We start from the raw sequence: 18,677 nt of genomic DNA on the forward strand, positions 1-18,677 counted from the left end.
ACTGGAAAATTATTTTTCGTTTTTTTTTATTGAATAAGCGAGCATCTCAGAGGAATCCATTATATTTTTTTCCTCTCTGAATATATCATGAATATATTCCACTCTGAATATATCATGATGAAGTGCCATCATTTGGTAGAATGGATGAGAAGGCATTAGGAGATAGCTCCAGGGGCCCCGCAAATATGGGAGCTTCTGGGTTTTGGCAAAAATCCCCCTCCCCTTCTCATCCCTTTCTACTGGCCATCGTCAGTCCCCAGCGGCCTACTCAGCAGGACCAAATGTCAGCACCAAAGCATGGGTGAGAAATCCTCTCCTGTGGATTTTCGATTTCAGCAGGGAAAAAGCTTCAATTTGAGCAAAACTCCCAGGATGTGGAGCTAGAACTATGATTCCTCTTCCTTGCAGCCCCCCCTCCGCCAGGAGCCCATGGGCCATGTTCTCAGGGTAGCTTCTTTAAGGATCAGAGGACATTCATCCTCTGGAGGGATCACCTGTGGTTGCCGGGGCTCCCGTCTTCATAGGTTAGAAGATAGAAAGGCCCCTGAGAGATGGACCATTCCTGGCAGTGGATTTTAAATGGAATGGGAGGTGGGTCCTCCTTTGGGAGTTTGGTGAAGGCCATGGTCCTGCTTCCAGAGAAAGGCACCTACATTCACAGAAGGTATTGCAGACCTTGTAAGTACAGCTGTAAGTTCAGGCAGCTGGTCTGGGATACCTCTGTTCGTGAGTATTTTGTTTTACTCAGAATCCTGACCAAATAGGATTTCCACTTTAGCCAAAAAATACTGATTTTCCTGATAGATTCCATTATTTAGACGCCAGATGTGTGTGTGTGTGTGTGTATGTATAATTTATGTAGCTACATATCTATACATCATCTACATATCTATATATATTATTGGTAAGAGACACAACTAAAAACAAAGTGTAGGGGCACCTGGGTGGCTCAGTAGGTTACATGTCTGACTTTGGCTCAGGTCATGATCTCACAGTTTGGTTCCTGAGATCAAACCCCACATTGGTCTCTGTGCTGACGGCTCAGAGCCTGGAGCCTGCTTCAAATTCTGTGTCTCCCTCTCTCTCTGCCTCTCTCTCAAAAATAAATAAGCATTAAAAAAACCCACATAGTGTAATCCTAATTAAAATATCTATAATTAGAAAAAGATTAGAAAGAAATATACCAAACCTAGTGATTTTTGCTCCAGGTAATTAACATTAAAATAATACTTTACAATTTTTTCTTTATAGTAACTATGTCCATTGTAATAATCAGAAACAGAAACGTAAATTCAAAAGTTATACAGAGGTTTAAAAATATTTTGGCAACTCTTTCTTTTCTCTCACTCCTTTGGTTGTTTTTATGACGAATTGATATTTGGTATATTTACAGGGTTGGGCTTACCCCTACCACCTAATTTTAGAACCTTTCCATCACTCCAAAAAGGAAGCTGGGGCTCACTTGTACTTAACTCTTCATACCTAACTTCCAGCTCTAGGCAACCACTGATCTACTTTCTTTCTCTACAGATTCATGTTTTCTGGACGTTTCTATAAATGGAATCGTAGAGTAAGTGGCCTTCCCTGTCTAGCCTCTTTCACTTGGCATCATGGGTTTGAAGTTCATCCATGTTGTCGCAGGAATCACTTCCTTTTTATGGCTGAGTGCTACTGCATTCCAAGGCCAGACCGTGTTTTGATGGACATTTGGGTTGTTGGCGCTCTTGGTCTGATATGAATCATGCCGCTGTGAACACGGGCATAGAAGGGACGTTTTTCACCTGCTGCAGCGCTCCAAATGTATGTCCTCAAGAGCGTCCCCTTGGAAGAGTAGGGTCCCTGGTCTCACCACAGTGGGACGGGCTGGCTTCATACACACAGACCACCGGGATCTGGACAAGAACTTTCAGAACTAGCTCTGCAAAGTACAGGGAGGTGGTAGGTTTTTTCTAGTCCCTGGTCTCACGTCGTCCCTGAACTGGGTCTACAGGCATGCAGCATGGCCCCTACCTTGGGACTCATGAGTGGAAGTGATTTTCGATGGGGAATAGTGTGCAAAGTGAGTTTGCCTATGTGAAGAATAAAATGCAGGGAGAGAGAGAGACAGGGGAGAAAAGCAGGAAGCTTATTCCTGAGCCCCGTGGGCTCTGAGCATCAGGACTATTCTCCGGCCTGGTACTCAGTAGATTTTTTGAGTTAACTTAGGTTGACCGGAAAGAGCTAATGATGAATTGCTCTTTGTGTACATGTTGCATATATGGCTACATTTCCATAGGTTTCCAGCTCTATCTTCCTTCTATTCTGAGAGCAGTAGTGACCTTGTCTATAGTCTCGTCCTTCCTCGTCCCTGCTAGAGGAGAAATAAAGGGTGCATTGCATGGGCTCTGTGAAACTGGGGCTGAGGGTAGGGAGTCCACGCCAGGGTCAAGGAGAGAGACCTCAGATGATGCGTCAAGAAGCTTGAGGACCCAATTTTGGGAGGAAAATCAGGAAGACGGGTCAACGTAAGAGGAGCCCAAGTTCAGATGTGGGCTCCTGAGAGAAGGAAGGCACCCCAGCTGGTTTCTGAGGCTTGTTTGCAGGGGCAAGAGGTGTGCAGGTGGCCATCTACTGTGTTCCTGGGCTTCTGCTGAACCCTCGCTAAGCAGCTATGAGCAAAGAAATGCCACATCTATTTCTTCATACGAACAGGGCTCTACCGTACCTTCGCCTTTGCTTAGAAGCGAGAGTGAACCCCGCTTCCTCTAAATAAGATTATCCTTTGTATTGTTTTCCTCAGCTGATGTTGTGTCTGCGGTGGCTTCTCAGTGTCACTTATTTACGTATCTGTTTTGGGCTGTGCCCCATAAGCCAAGAATCTCGTCGCTTTCAAATCCATAAGCATTTAAAAAAGTTGCTGTGTTAATGCAGAGCTTGCCAGTTCCATTTTACATTCTGAAAAATTTAATAGCAAACCAACCCAAAACCCGGTCAGAAAATAGGTTTGCAAAATACAATGGCAGGTTTCCACGTGTAATGCTTCACGTGCACCTGAGGCAATTATTCACATAACTCAACCTTAAACATGCCTGGAGTTGGAGACAGTAATCTGCAGTCTGAGTGGTTCGTAAAGCATTCAACATTTTGGTCTTTTGTTTGTTTGTTTGTCTCCATTCTGCTAACTTCAGAGGAAAGGAAAAAAGGGGAAGAGTTGATTTGGAGGCTGTGGTGAAACAGGAATGCCTCTGTTCATTCATTCAGTCAGCAACCATTCACTGGGGACTCTGCCCCATGTGTGCCTGGCCGGATCTGCGCGGAAATCAACAGCTCGGATGCCGGCTCTGGAGATGCTAACGGTGTGGCAGGAATGGATACATACACCGATGCGGGACAGCACGGTAAAGTGGGGAAAGACATGAGGATAAGGTGTCGTGGAAGCTTGTGGCATGGAATAACTTACTGCCTGGTGGCAGATCGGAAGGCTTTGCGAAGAGACAGCATTTGTGCGTGCAGGAACTGAGAATACTTTTGGAGAGGGGGCGGTTGTTCTGGAAGGAGGAAGTCGTGGGGCTGTTTTGTGGGAAGAAGTCAGGGGAATGGCTTTGATCAAGGCAGACGATGCTGCAGGCACGGGAGGAGGGGACTTGAATGAGGCACGAGGACGCAGGAAGACAGCTGGGCGCCAGCGCGGTCGGGATGCAGGGTCACGGGCTGGACGCAGGAGCGGGGTTAGGGGTGGGGGCGGAGGGGCATCAGGGGGATGGGTTCCAGCTGGGGGTGGGGGCTGTGCAGCCGGCTTTGCTATTCCCCAAAATGGGAAATGGGGATACAGAGGAGAACCAGCTAAGTGATGCTTCTGCAGGATGAACTGCGCTGGCAAAGATGGGCATCGCAGGCAGTATTTTAATGCCCAAATCAGTTTCTTTTCCCCAATGAATGTGTGAAAACATTGTGCTTAAGACAGTTGATTTGGCTGCTCAACATGGAAATGTCCTTCTGTCGGGGAGATGACTCTCCCCTTAAATCTTAAATTTCCCCATAAGGCAGAGGTACGATGCCCATGTGGAAGGTGGCATGTTTTGGCCAATTTTCTGATTTAGAGCGCTACTCTGAGTGGAGGACTCTGTGGCCCATCCCTTCCCTGGAAAAGTGCTCAGACCACCACCAGGGTGGTCGTCAGGTGGCACTTCCTAGCTGGCCTCAGACATGGGTGATTCTGCAATGATAAGGTTAGAAAATCAGTCGGTAACTCGGTCCAAGTCCATTGACTTAAACATCTGCTAGGTGTTTACTAGATGCCAGAATTTTGCGTTCATGATTTCCAGTCCTTATAACAACCCAGCAGGTGGGGAGTCTCAGACCAATCGCGGTCCATCGAGGTTGGGGGGCTGGCTTATTTCCAGGTGTCGCAGAGCACTGGGCCGCCACTCTCTCCACAGACCGCGCAGGCTGTCAATAAATGGCCACGATCTCCGTCTCTCTATTACCAGATCTCCGGGCTTTTTTATCGGGCCATTTTGTCAGTGACAAAATTGTAGCTAGTATTTTCAACGTGATTGATATTTTACTGGTACTTGAAATAACGAGGAATGATGGCTGGGTCTTCAATTTATTTTTCTTCCTCAATTACTATAACAGCTGAGATAAGGGGTGTTAAACTGGCTTAATTGGGTTGCCATCATAACTAATGGCTTGATTTTATCCAAACTAGCATATTTTAAGCAGAATTAATCTAAAGGATCTTACTACACCCCCCATGCAATCTACAACTTGGTGGACGTACACAAAGAGAAAGACCACGAATCCGAGGCATCTGTCTGAAGTTCAGGTCTCCCCACCCCCTGTTGGAAGCTGGTATTATTTGGTAGTTATTTCCCTATGGAGCCAGATGACACGTTTTTTCTCTTTTAATCAATCTAAATGTACTTTGCGCAATATTTCAATTTTGAGTCAACTGGCATTATCAGCACATCTATTATACAGCGAATGAGGGAAAAGGCAGGTCGAGACATGATAGATCTTAGCCTATGAAAAATCATTATCTCAGTGTATTCCATTTTAATCTTACAGCTGGTCTGCCTGCTTCTATATCTGTGTCTTCTTGGGAACCCACATTGCATTTTTCACCGGCAGACTCCAATACGCTTTCTATGAGTCGCTAAGTCATGAGAACGTGCGGCCGAATTTAATGATAATTTGGCTTGTTTTTACACTACCATTCCCCTGTTCTTCAGAATGAAAATAGATGGGGAACGGGACACTCTGATAATCATAGAAAGACTTAATCTGGATGCTAGAGATAGTATGGGCTTCCTGGCTCGAACTGTCTCATATGCGCTGAGCTCGAGGAAGAACCTGAACTGATCTCCCCCCCCCTTCCGCCCCCACCATCCCCTTTGTTTTCTTTAAACTCTCTCCATAGTGTGGGCGCTGGGGGCAAGGCCACTTGGACTTTACTGAAGCAAAATATTTGCCTTTGGTGTGTGGCGTCACAATTTAGATCTTCTCGGAGGGCAGAAGAGCCATTGAATAACCATCAAGGAAGGCTGAGCCCTGTACAATTTCAGGAATAAAGATGAGGTTATAGGTAAGAGGGAGGCAGGAGGGTCAACCCAGCAGAATTCGGAGCAAAAGGCGGTAAGCTGGAAATCAGCAGCCGGCTAGGCCGTGCCTGCCCATGACCATCCCCCGTGGGATTCCAGAGCTCTTAGGAGAAATTGCCTGTGACAGTTTTCAGCCCACATAAGACAGTGAGACTAACATTTGACCTTTCTGGTGATTACCTGAGCAGGAGCGACAGTCACACAGGGATTTACCCGGTGCTAATTGTTGCCGGTTTGCTCCATTGTCAGCACATCCTCCAAAGGGATTCCATCTTACTGCGTTCCAGAATGTTCTCTCTCCACCTTGGTGTTTTCCTTAACAGTTGTTATCTGCCCCCAGCAATTTTGGCAGGCCAGCAATTTTGTGTTCGTTGAAGTCTTTAACAGAAGGGTTCGCGTACTCTGAAGGCACGACCTTAACCTTTTCAGAAAATCTGGACCACATAAGGTAAATGATGATATTCATCTCCAAAGATAAAATGCTTGCCAACGTGAAAGGTCATGCCTTATTAATTCTGTAGGATTAAGGGCTTTATTCTTCCAATCACTTAACTGCAGCTGCTTCTGCTTGAGCACAACAGAAGCATTTCACTTATAATTTAGGAACCGTGTTGTTAGGTAATTTGCAACTCATTAAAATTGAGAATAGTTTATGAAAAGTGCCTTGTACGTCCTTGACTGCTCTGTGGGTTACAACCTAACCTTTACCCATGGGGAGGGACTAGAGTGCCTTTCTTCCCCATGGGCGGGGTCAATATCACTGTGAAGCATGATTCCAGAATCCATCTAGACTGGCTTTGGAGCCCCATGCAAAGGTCCAAAGAGCTTTTCATCGCTGTTAACCACAGAACAGGTCTCCAGCTCTGCTTCTGAGTGTATTTTTAAATTCCCCCATCCTGATCTCATAGTCTCTAGTCTCTAAGACGAACCTAAAAGAAAATTCTCTTGTGGTGCTGCCTTGTCCTTGTTCTCAACTGCATCAGCAGAGCTGTGTGTCGTAAGTTAAGGTTGCAAACACTCTCTGTGTAGTCGTGCATTTTTTTTTTTTTTTGGCGTTAAGTTTTAATTGAAATATTAGGAACACTCGTATTTCTATAAATACACAGCTTAAAGGGTTTTCACAATCTGAACGCACCCACGTCGTCCAATATTACAGGGTCAAGAAAGACATCCAGCAGGTAATCTAGCAGTGATGATTGGCTCTGCTTGGGTTTGAGCTTTATATGCATGGAACCATTCAGGATGTGGTCTTCCGATCTGGCTTTGTTTGGCTCAATCTTACGTTTGCGAGATTCGTCCGTGTTGCTGCGAATAGTTGCAGATCGTTCCTTCTCAGTGTTGTACGGTCTCAATTGTGTAAATGACCCCACTTTACTTACTGCATTCTTATCGGGCATTTGAGTAGTTTCCAGTTTGGGGGCTATTATGGATAGCGCTGTTATTAACATTCTGGCACATGCATTTTGGTGAACTATCCACATTTCTGTTGGATACATAGCTAGGTGTGTCATTCCTCGATCGTAGGGTGTACATTGGTCACCCTTAGCTGATACTTTCCATGTCCAAAGTGTTTGTACCAGGTTGGCTTTCCACCAGCTGGATGTGAGGCTCCTGATGATTTCATATCCTTGCCAACACTCGGTATGTTCCGTGTGACCAGTTCAGCTCTTTGGTAGGTGGGTCACTGTATTGCATTTCATCGTATGTCTTTGACTGATTTGTATTTTAATTTCTTTCTGCATAATTTAATTTTTATTTCTTTGATTCATGGAGTTGTTTATCTCTTCCATGTTTATTGGCATTTATATATCCTCTGTTGTGAAGTACCCACTCAAGTTCCTTCCCTACCCTGTGTTGGGCTGTGTCTTTTGCTTACAGGTTATAGGATTTCTTTGTATTGTAAATATCTTCTCTGGGGGTTACCTGTTTCCTGTCTTTTTTTCTTTTCTGCCAGAGTTTTTTTTTTTTTTAAGTTTACTTATTTATTTTGAAATTTTTTAACGTTTATTTATTTTTGAGACAGAGAGAGACAGAGTATGAACGGGGGAGGGGCAGAGAGAGAGGGAGACACAGAATCGGAAGCAGGCTCCAGGCTCTGAGCCATCAGCCCAGAGCCCGATGCGGGGCTTGAACTCATGCACTGCGAGATCGTGACCTGAGCTGAAGTCTGATGCTTAACCGACTGAGCCACCCAGGCGCCCCTACTTATTTATTTTGAGATAGAGAGTGTGAGCTGGGGAAGGGCAGAGAGAGAGAATCCTAAGCACGCTCCGCACTGTTAGCACAGAGCCCGATGCGGGGCTTGAACTCACAAACCGTGAGATCATGACCTCAGCCGAAATCAAGAGTTGGATGCTTAACCGACTGAGCCACCCAGGCGCCCCACCTTTTTACTTTCTTAATGATATCCTTTGATGAACTGAACTTGTGAATTTTAACATCACCTGCCACGTTTTCCTTTTGGGGGTGAATACTTTTGTGTCCCACTTAAAAAAATAGGCAAAGGCCTATGTCAAGGACACCAGTATGTTTTTCTCTAAAAGATGTATTATTTTACCTTTCATATTTTGGCCTGTAATATATTTAGAACTCATTACTGTATATTGTCTAAGAGAAGAGTCAGGATACACTTTTGTTTTTCATAAGTGTATTCAATTAACCCAGCATTTTTATTGCAGAGACCATGCTTTCTTGTCTCCAACCACCGTGTCCTTGTCACAAACAGGGACTGTGTGTGTATCTGCTATTAAACTCTAAACTCTCTATTCTACTTCATCAGTCTGTTTTTTTCTGTCTGTGTGCAACCACCACAATTGTAACTACTATTGTTTTCTAATAGGTCTGAATATAGAAGAGCATAAGTCTGCCAACTTATTCTTCAAGGTTGCCTTGGCTAATTTTAACCCCTTATATTTCCATATGAATTTTATAATCCATTTCTTCTCCTTCATCTCAAAACAAAGACCTAGGATTCTGCTTGGTATCATGTCGAATCCTTTAGGTCAGTTTGGAGAGAATTTACATTTCAATAGCATTGACCTTCTAATCCATGAACATGGTATGTCTCTCTATTTAATAGAGTTAAAAATTCTCTTAGTAGTGAATTTTAGTTTTCGATACAGAGTCTTTCTGCTGTGTCCTCACATGGCAGGGGTGGGGGCAGAGGAGCTCTCTGGGGTCTCTTTTAGAAGAGTATTAATCCCATTTATCTGCTTCCATTTGCATGACCTGGGCACCTCCCAAAGGCCCAACCTCTAGATGCCATCACACGAGAGATTAGGTTTCAACATATGAATACTGGGGGTACACAAACATTCAGTCTATAGCACCAGCCATCCTGTACTCCAATGCTTTATATCTTTAAACATACAGCCATTCTCTCCTTAAGACATTTGCCAGGTTTTAACGTGGGTTTGCTTCCTCTGTGAGGTCTTTCTTTCAGTGAGACCCCAGGAGATTTCACCCTGTCCTTTACAGGGCATTTGTCCGTGGGGGAAAAGCAGCCATGTGTTTAAGCACCCTCAGGTTTTCACTTTGTCACACAGGCTCCATGTGACTGTCATGAGCATTTCTGGTTTATTTCCCTTCATCTTGGACCCTCTGTCTGGGTCAAGCCCGACCCTCACCCAGAATCAGAAAAGACCCTCAGAGAGAAGAAATGGCTGGCTACCTTACACTTTTTAAAGAATGTTCTTCTCTCTTTGGTATTTTCACTGTTTGAGGCTTCATGGCTTCTGCAGCTCTCTGATGCCTTTACCATTAAGTATCTTTTGGGGTACCTGGGTGGCTCAGTTGGTTTAGCATCTGACTTTGACTCAGGTCATGATCTCACTGTTCATGAGTTTGAGCCCTGCGTTGGGCTCTGTGCTGACAGCTCAGAGCCTGGATCCTCCTTTGGATTCTGTGTCTCCCTCTCTCTGCCCCTCCTTTGAGCTAGCTCGTTCCTTCCCTCTCTCCCTCTCTCTCAAAACTAAACATTAAAAAAAAAAGATGAAGACTTCTGGGGAGGGACTAAAGTCTGAAGTTGTAATCTATCCTGATTTTCCTGGGTTTTGCACTATTACATGCTACCTGGAAGGCCCTACGGACATACCTTTTATCAACATGTTTGGATATAAATTCCTGAGGGACTCCTTGTTTAGAGAAAATAATTTTATTTTGCTTTAGCTTTCCTAGGTTACATGACAAAAAAAAACTTTGTTCTTTCATTCCATCAAATACATTCAATGTCTGTAAGTTAAATAAAATCAAATGCTTACTTTGTGTAAAATGGAGACATCAATTAAACTCTTAACTTTGATTTAATAGGTAAATGTTACTGTTTCCTGGTTAAATATAATACCTACAGATAAGTTTTCGGTGAGCGACAAAAAGGAGACTTTACACCAAAGTTCCTTTGATTTATGAGTTCTTTTTAAATTTATGTTCTTTTTGTTCTAAGTCTTTTGGGCCTTGTTCGAGATTATCATCTCTAATGACGGTTCTGTGTATTAATGCCAACCTGTTTTCCATTTATCATTACATCTTCAGGGATATTTCGTCCTTTTGGAAACATCTGTGACACTGGATTTTGAAAATACTTGTTTGATATTAGTATGAAAAGAATTAGACAAGAAGTAGATTTCACACCGTATTTTTCTTGAGGACCATTCTTGGCTCCATTCTTTCCTTTCTATAACCTCCACTGGGGTGAGATTAACATGTAATGAACATTTCATATGGCTTTTGATGGTGAGTGTAGAGGGCACAGCACATTGGTCTCTCATTTCTTTTTAAGTTTTTTTTTTTTTTATTTTGAGAGCGAGAGAGAGCACATATGCATGTGTGAGTGGGGGAAGAGCAGAGAGAAAGAGAGAGAGAAAGAGAAAGAGAGAATCCCAAGCAGGTTCCACACTGTCAGCACAGAGCCCAGTGCGGGGCTTGAACTCACAAACCACGAGATCACGACCTGAGCCAAAATCAAGAGTCGGACACTTAACTACCCAGGCGCCCCCACTTTCTCACTTCTCACAACAACCCTCTTTAAAAAAATTTTTTTGATGTTTATTTTGAGAGAGAGAGAGAGCGTGAGCAGGGGAGGGGGAGAGAGAGAGAGGGAGACACAGAATCTGAGGCAGGTTCCAGGCTCTGAGATGTCAGCATAGAGCCTGACATGGGGCTCAAACCCATGAATCACGAGATCACGACTTCAGCCAAAGTTGGACAACTAACCAACTGAGCCACCCAGGTGCCCCAATAATCTCACAACAATCTTCTAAGTAGGAATTATCTTCCTTACTTTATGGAAATAGAACCTGAGTCGCAGAGTCTATAGGTAGCTTTCCTAGTCACACCTAATTTTTCTGGAAAAAATTAAATTGTACTTCACTTCTAGTTTTCTTTTTTTGATGAATAACTGTGTAAAATAGTTCAAGGCAATGGCAACTCTATTTGCTGTATTTCAACCTTTGTTCATGCTGTTCTTAGCTGAGAATTTTCTCTACAAGTACAGATACTTTTGGTAGCACAGAACTCTGAAATCATTACTTTAGCGGATCTATAATTGATACTTTTTATTCAAACAGCATTTTAAACTTTCTTGGCTTCTTGTCACCCACTGTTGATGCCCTTAACACTCCCGTCTAGACCTGTTCCTTCTACAAAACTTACCTGTTCTGATGGCTCCCGTCTCTTTTGCGTGGGTGGCTCTCTAAGAAAAACCTCCTCACCTCTCTTCCCATCCCAATTTCCCAGCTTCTCATGCGACATCACCTCCACATCCTCCCCCCCCCCGCCCCCCCCCCCCCCCCAATAAAGACAACCTGGGAAGAACCCTTTGAAACCTGTCCCATTTCAATGGAATACTCATTCCTGGTTTCTGGACTAGAAATCTGATATCACCTTTCAGTATTTTATGTTAAGTATGTATTTGTTTCCCTCTAGGTATTTTCTAGACTCACCCTTTCTGGTCCATTTCTATTGTCACCAGGCACACCCTGATGCCTGTAACTAACAAACTGGCAATGGCTGTCAACGTTTTTCCTGACTCTAGGCTCACTCCATCTAAACCGACCTCGCCACTTGGGCATTGGCCCACGCTCTTACCCTGATTTCTGCCACAGCTTTAGGAGGCCTCCTTGTCTCCCCCCCTCATCATTGGAGGCAGTTTCTATACAGCCATAGGGGTTATCTTTCTAATGCACAAGGGTTATTCTGGAGGCAAGGAAGCAACGTAATCAAATCAAACACCTTGGCATAGCATATAGAGCATTTCAGGATCTGTTTCAGGATCCAGTCCACAGATATGTGAGTGCCTGCTCTAAACCAGGCACTGTGGTAGCAGCTAAACATTTGGCAAAGGAGCTGGTACCAACCTTAGAGCAGTGGGTGCCTGGACATTTCTCTGCTCCTAGCTTCGCATATATGGAACCTGCCAATCTAGCCTTTTCAGTGTCTCACATACTCGTATTCTTTCAGGCTTCTACTAGAATGTGTTACCTTTTCCAATCAACAAAACGAAAAGGCTGCATGCTGACTGGGAGAAGATATTTGCAAAGGACATATCCAGTAAAGGGTGAGTACCCAAATATATAAATAACTGATATAACTCAACACCCCCCAAAATAAATAATACAATTAAAAAGCGGGTAGCAGACATGAACAGACATTTCCCCACGGAAGATATACAGATGGCCAACAGATACGTGAAAAGATGTTCAGCGTCACTTATCGTCAGGGAAATGCAAATCAAAACCACAATGAGATGTCACCTTGCACCTGTCAGAATGGGTGAAATCAAAAACACAAGAAACCGTAAATGTTGGCTTGAATGTGGAGAGAAAGGAACCCTCTTGTACTGTGGGTGGGAATGCAAACTGGTGCAGCCACTCTGGAAAACAGTATGGAGGTTCCTCAAAAAGCTAAAAATACAACTACCCTACAACCCAGCCATTGCACTACCAGGCATTTATCCACTGGATACAGCTGTGCTGTTTCGAAGGGACACATGCACCCCCATGTTTATAGCAGCACTATCGACAATAGCCGAAGTATGGAAAGAGCCCAAATGTCCATTGATGGATGAATGGATAAAGAAAATGTGGTATGCATATATATATATATGCATATATATATATGCATGCATGCAATGGAGTATTACTTGGCAATCAAAAAGAATGAAACCTTGCCATTTGCAACTATATGGATGGAACTGGAGGGTATTATGCTAAGCGAAGAAGTCAGTCCGACTTCACTCATATGAGGACTTTATGAGACAAAACAGATGAACATAAGGGAAGGGAAACAAAAATAATAAAAAAAAACAGGGAAGGGGACAAAACAGAAGAGACTCATAAATATGGAGAACAAACTGAGGGTTACGGGAGGTGTGGTGGGAGGGGGGATGGGCTAAATGGGGAAGGGGCTTAAGGAATCTACTCCTGAAATCACTGTTGCCCCAGATGCTAATTTGGATGTAGATTTTAAAAAATAAAAAAATAAAAAATGGGAATGGGGTTACAGAACTGTGTTGCTTTTCCTCAACTCCTCCTTCATCACTCCGTAGGGATCCCCTTGACCAAGAAGCTCCCTGTGACCAGCACGAAGGCTGGACAAGGGCCCCCTCTGGGCTTAGTTCCATCAGAACAGCTATGACATTGCACTGTGGTCTTCTTATTGGCCTATCTCCCCAAATCACTCATTAGCTCATGGAACACAAGGCCCAGGCATTATTCAACTCTGGGTCCCCCGGACCAAGCCCGGCGTCTGTGGACGAATGTCTGTGTGCTACATCATCGTGCCATTTCCTCCTCAAGAACCTATGGGGTCTTTTGGCTGCCGCCTCTGTGAAATGACTCGTCTGGATGTTGAGACGCTTTGAAGATATGACTGTTCGGCTTCCATCCAAACAGGTTTCCACTTCTTCACTCACAGTGGATGTACTGCTTCTTTCTCCCTTTCTTACCGCCCGCACCACACTCCCTCCTAGTCTTGGTTCCTCTGCTCTGTGTTCTCGGGCACCTTTACCTCCTACCCTGCCACGGACGCAAATCCTACCTGCCCTCCAAGGCCAAACTCAAAGGCTGGCTTCACCGTGAAGCCCTGTCTGCCTATCATACACCACGCCGACCGATCTCAGACACCTGATCCCATAGGCGGCTTGCACGTCAGTACCTAGCACACGAAGACGGAGTCTGAGAGTTCTTAGTTCACCTGTTATCGAGTGTAACGAAGGGCACGTAAAAGGCCCTGTGAATACTCATTTTGATATACGGGACTCCAAACTGAAGCTTGGGGCACGAACCGCGGGCTTTTGAGAATAAGAGGGAGAGCAAACCTTCTCAGGTGATCGATACGATAGACATCTCATCTTCACCAGCTTAACCTCCAAACCGGCTCTGACCCCCCCATCTCAGCCAGTGGCAGCTGCTGTTAGATTTGTGTCTGAAACACAGAGACTATCTCCAGAATCTGACCTCTTCTCTTCTCCTCTCCCATTCCGGGTCCAAGCGCCCGTCATGCCTACATGGTCACCAGTCTCCTAAGAGGTCTCTGTACTTGTGTCCTTGTCCCCCACATCTGCTCTCAACAGGGCAGCATGATCCTGTCACACTGAACCCTACCCGGCCCTTGGCAACGGCGTCCCATTTCACACACAGTGAAATCGGAGGGTGGTGTAGGGCGACCCCCTTCCCGTCCCGCCCACTCTCTCTGGTCCTACCCTCTTGGCCCTCTGGCTCCTCCCTTAGAGAACTTCAGGGCTCCCTTCTCCACTGTCTTCATGTTTCTACTCCAATGTCACTGCTCCGGGGGGCCCCCGAGGGCTGCCTCTTGAGAACTTCAGGACCCTGTCATCCACAATCTTTTCTGCATTTCCTTGTTTCATACATAAATAGTACGTTCTCATCCCCCCAACCCCCAAAGTGTACTACGTATTTTACTCAATTTTCTTCCTTTCTCTGTGAGCGTATCAGCGGCACAAGGAGAGTGGGTTTTGCGTGTTTGCTGCTGTATCCCCAGCATCCAGAAGGGAGTTTGGCACCTGGATGTTGCATTATTAGCTTCTGAATGAACAGCAATTGTTCTGCGATTATGAAGCTCCTCGCTGAGTGCACCTGATGTCTTTCCATGGTCTCCTGTGATAACAGGATAAAAGCTGCGGGGGCAATTCAGTCGCCAGGTTTGGCGAGGCCCTCTGGGACAGCATGATGCCAAGACAAAGGACGTCAACGTGCCTTCCTGGCCCTGGCGCCTACCCCGGACGAAGCACAGTGAGCTCACCACTCTGACCTCTAACTGGACAAAGACTGGAGAACCCGGCGTATAACTGACTCACTGTGTGTTTATGCATTTGCTTTCCCTGCCCCCGCCCCCCACATTTGTATTCTTCCCAAGAACACCTCCAGGTGTTATGAGAGGAAATGTAACACGCGAAGATACACTTACCGCTGAGACGTATACACTTGGTGGCCCTTTAAAAATTACTCACCACTGTCGATTGCCAGGAAGAGGGCAGCATACACGCTGTTGTGGACGAATGGCGACTCACGGTCCAGCACTGCCGTGGTGTCAACGGTCCCATTGATGGGGTTGATATTCAGCCAGCCGGCTGGGTCCTTGTAAACGGAATACCTGGAAGAAAAACCCAAACAACATCATATTACACTCAGCACAGATTCAAGAAATGTTCACCGAGTACTGGGCACAAGCTCTCACGCTAGGTGCCCGGGAGAGAGAGAGAGAGAGAGAGAGAGAGAGAGAGAGAGGGAGAGAGAGAGCGCGCGCACACAAGCAGGGGTGGGGGGTGGTGCAGAGGGAGAGGGAAAGAGAATCCCAAGCAGGCTCTGCACTGTCAGCATAGAGCCCAGCCCAGGGGCTTGGATCTCACAAACACGCGGGATCATGACTTGAGCCGAAATCAAGTGTCCATGGCTTAACCAACTGAGCCACCCAGGCACCCCAGATGCCAGGTAATTCTTGTTTTGTGTGTTTTTTTTTTAATTTTTTTATGTTTATTTATTTCTGAGACAGAGAGAGACAGAGCATGAGTGGGGGAGGGGCAGAGAGAGAGGGAGACACAGAATCCGAAGCAGGCTCCAGGCTCTGAGCTGTCAGCAGAGCCCGATGGGGGGCTCGAACCCGTGAACCGCGAGATCACGACCTGAGCCGAAGTCGGACGCTTAACCAACTGAGCCACCCAGGTGCTCCTGGGAAATTCTTAATACGACCCCCAAAACATCATTACAGTTAGAGTTGTTCATTTAGAAAATGACGGCTGACCAACACCGTGCTGAATATTTGGTGCACGCACCACCTTTGTGCCTCACGACAAGCCTGTGAGGAGAGAGCTCGTATCTGCCGGGTTCTCACAGAGGCAGAGTTCACGGCCGTCCAAGTCCGGGTTGTGTTTCTTTTATACCCTGGGTGTGTCCCTGTGCAGAGCCGGTGGGAGAATCCCTACTGTGGAGATACAGGTAGGACCCATGGACGCCTGGAGGCAACAGCCATTACCTCTGATGGAGGGTAACCCTGGGGACCTCACAGAAGATGTAGCATCTGAACCAAGGCTGGAGGAAAGGGTAGGGTGCTGTCAGAGATTGAGAGGGCAGACAGGTCAGGAAGAGAGAACAAAACAAATTAACACATGGAACAGAGAGATTCACTATGTAGCAGGATCCTTGCACAGAGACTCGTGACACTGAGGCTTTTCTTTCCAGGAAGCAACTTTATTCGTGCCGGCATGGCTCAGTTGGGTTCGTACCCAAAGAACTGAGCCCCAGATACCACATCCTGTATTTTTTATACATTTTCTATTTCTTTGTCTCTCATATATGGTAACGCACAAACATGCAGTCTGATTAAGTGGTCTCATGTTACAATGTCGTGAGGGATATTGTCATGTACGCGTGTAGCCAGGTTGCCTTGAGTTTTTTTTTTTTTTTTCCCTCCCCATAAGGAGGGGACCCTACCACAACTAGAGCATAAGCTCCACAAAAGCAAGGACATCTGTCTGCTGTCATGACAACAGCTCTGAAAACATTGCTCAGCACATACACAACACTCAATAGACAGCTGCTGAGTGAATGAGTGTTTAGGTGTCAGAAGGTGGATGGTTGTGGTCCGAACATACCTTCTCCAGGGGACACTGAAAGGAAATGAGTTTAGATAGATTATAAAGACCCTGAACCACTGTTGTAAGGGGTTTGGATTCTGGATAATGGGAAACCTTCAAAGAATTAAAAAATGTTAGTATTTTTTGAGGGTTTTGTAAAGGTAACCCATTCTCATTCTAAGAAGTTCAACCCAAATGTGCATTAGGTAAGAAATGAAAATCCCACCTACCAGGGAGATTCTAACTGAACAGGACTCCGATTTCTTTGAACCAAGGGGCTTGGGTAAAGGGGAACTATCCCAGTGACACATGGCAATTTCTCCGATCACTCTGATACCCGAGCCGGAGAGATGCTTGTGTTTTCCTGCCATTCCCCACCAATCTTTGGAATATATGCCCCTGAAGAGACATGAAAACTCATAGGTCATCAGTCAGGCAAAGGTGCCTGAAGTCGATCATCTCTGCCCTATACTGTCGGCTTTGGTTCTGAGAATGTTTAAAACCTCACTGAACCATTAAGAGCTTGGGGCAAATTGCCGTCTTCGTCTCCACAGTGGAAAAGATGTCACATCTTAATCCTGGGGACCTGTGAATGTTACCTTATGTGGCAAAAACCTTGCAGGGATAATAAAGTGGAGGATCTGGAGGTGGGGAGGTGATTTTGGATCACTGGGACTATCTGCAACCACAGGTGTCCTTTTAGGAGGGAAGCAGAGAGACACGTGAGACACAGAGAAGAGAGCTAAAGCCCCAGTGACCGTGGACGCAGGGACTGGAGGGTTGCAAAGGAGCCTTCCCTGGAGTTTTCAGAGGGAATGTGGCCCAGCTTGATTTTGGCCCAGTGAGGCTGGCTACGGGTGTTTTGGACTCCAGAACTGGGGAGGAATCAATTTCTAGCCCCATCAATTTTTTTTTTTTAATTTTTTTTTCAACGTTTTTTATTTATTTTTGGGACAGAGAGAGACCGAGCATGAACGGGGGAGGGGCAGAGAGAGAGGGAGACACAGAATTGGAAACAGGCTCCAGGCTCCGAGCCATCAGCCCAGAGCCGGAGGAGGGGCTCGAACTCACGGACCGCGAGATCGTGACCTGGCTGAAGTCGGACGCTCAACCGACTGCGCCACCCAGGCGCCCCTAGCCCCACCAATTTTGTGGTGATTTGTTATAGCAATTTGTTACGATCATTTGTTATGGTGACGATAGGAAACTAAGACAGTGGGTATGATATCCCCACTTACAGACGAGGACACTGAAGAACAGAGCACACACCTACCGAGGTCATAGAGTCGGAACGCGGACCCAGAGCCCCGGCTCTGAACCCCCACTCTAAGCTGTTTCCCAGCTAACTTGCTAAAGCGTGGTCAAAAGATAATTGCCGAGGTCTAAGAACGAGTTATCTCCAAGGACAGAGCAAGGATGACTCCAAGAGTAGTGGGTCGCTTCTTCATGAGAAGGCGAGACTCAAGGAGCTGTCCACACGTGTGTGGCCAAGGAGAAGGGGAGCTGCCATTCCTGACTTGGAGGCGATCTCGGGGACCGGGCAATGTGACTGCTATCCGAGGGAGGCTGTGGTCACAGAGAGGAGGGGTGCTCAGCCTGGGGCCTCGAGAAGGGAGCTGAGGAATGAGAAATCACTGGAACAGCCTCCAGGAGACACGCAGCACAGCACACGTGGTCCCAGTGTGACCACCAGCTAGGGAGACCCTTCCGCTTGCTCCCAGGCTCTGTTGCAGTCTCAGCACCAGCCCCTGGACGTCCCCGGGCTTCCGCTGGGCACTGACAGACCCTCCAACATAGCGTCTCGCTTTAGTTCAGAGAGAAGGACTCTGGTTTACTACAGTCCCTCGTGAATTTGGGGTCCCGTGAACAGAACTGAGCACCTCTGTGTGCGCCAGTCAAATCAAATCACATTTTTATTTTGCAAAAGTAGATGAGCCAGACCCTGGACTGCTGAGCAACACTAGGGGTGGGCCTTGCTAATGCTTCCTACAAGGCATCAGGTCTGG

General features: G+C 46.0%; 1 protein-coding gene across 1 annotated transcript in view; it reads right to left on the reverse strand.

Annotated features, from left to right (window-relative positions):
- The window catches only part of CDH13 (cadherin 13), a 1,023,179-nt gene that overhangs the window by 18,023 nt on the left and 986,479 nt on the right, over positions 1-18,677 (reverse strand). Inside the window, exon 11 of the mRNA XM_015083822.3 lies at positions 15,049-15,191. Within this exon, the coding sequence (XP_014939308.2) occupies positions 15,049-15,191 (143 nt within the window). The remainder of the gene's footprint in view (positions 1-15,048; positions 15,192-18,677) is intronic.

This window comes from Acinonyx jubatus, chromosome E2 (genome assembly GCF_027475565.1).
Source record: "Acinonyx jubatus isolate Ajub_Pintada_27869175 chromosome E2, VMU_Ajub_asm_v1.0, whole genome shotgun sequence".
Classification (NCBI taxonomy): domain Eukaryota; kingdom Metazoa; phylum Chordata; class Mammalia; order Carnivora; family Felidae; genus Acinonyx; species Acinonyx jubatus.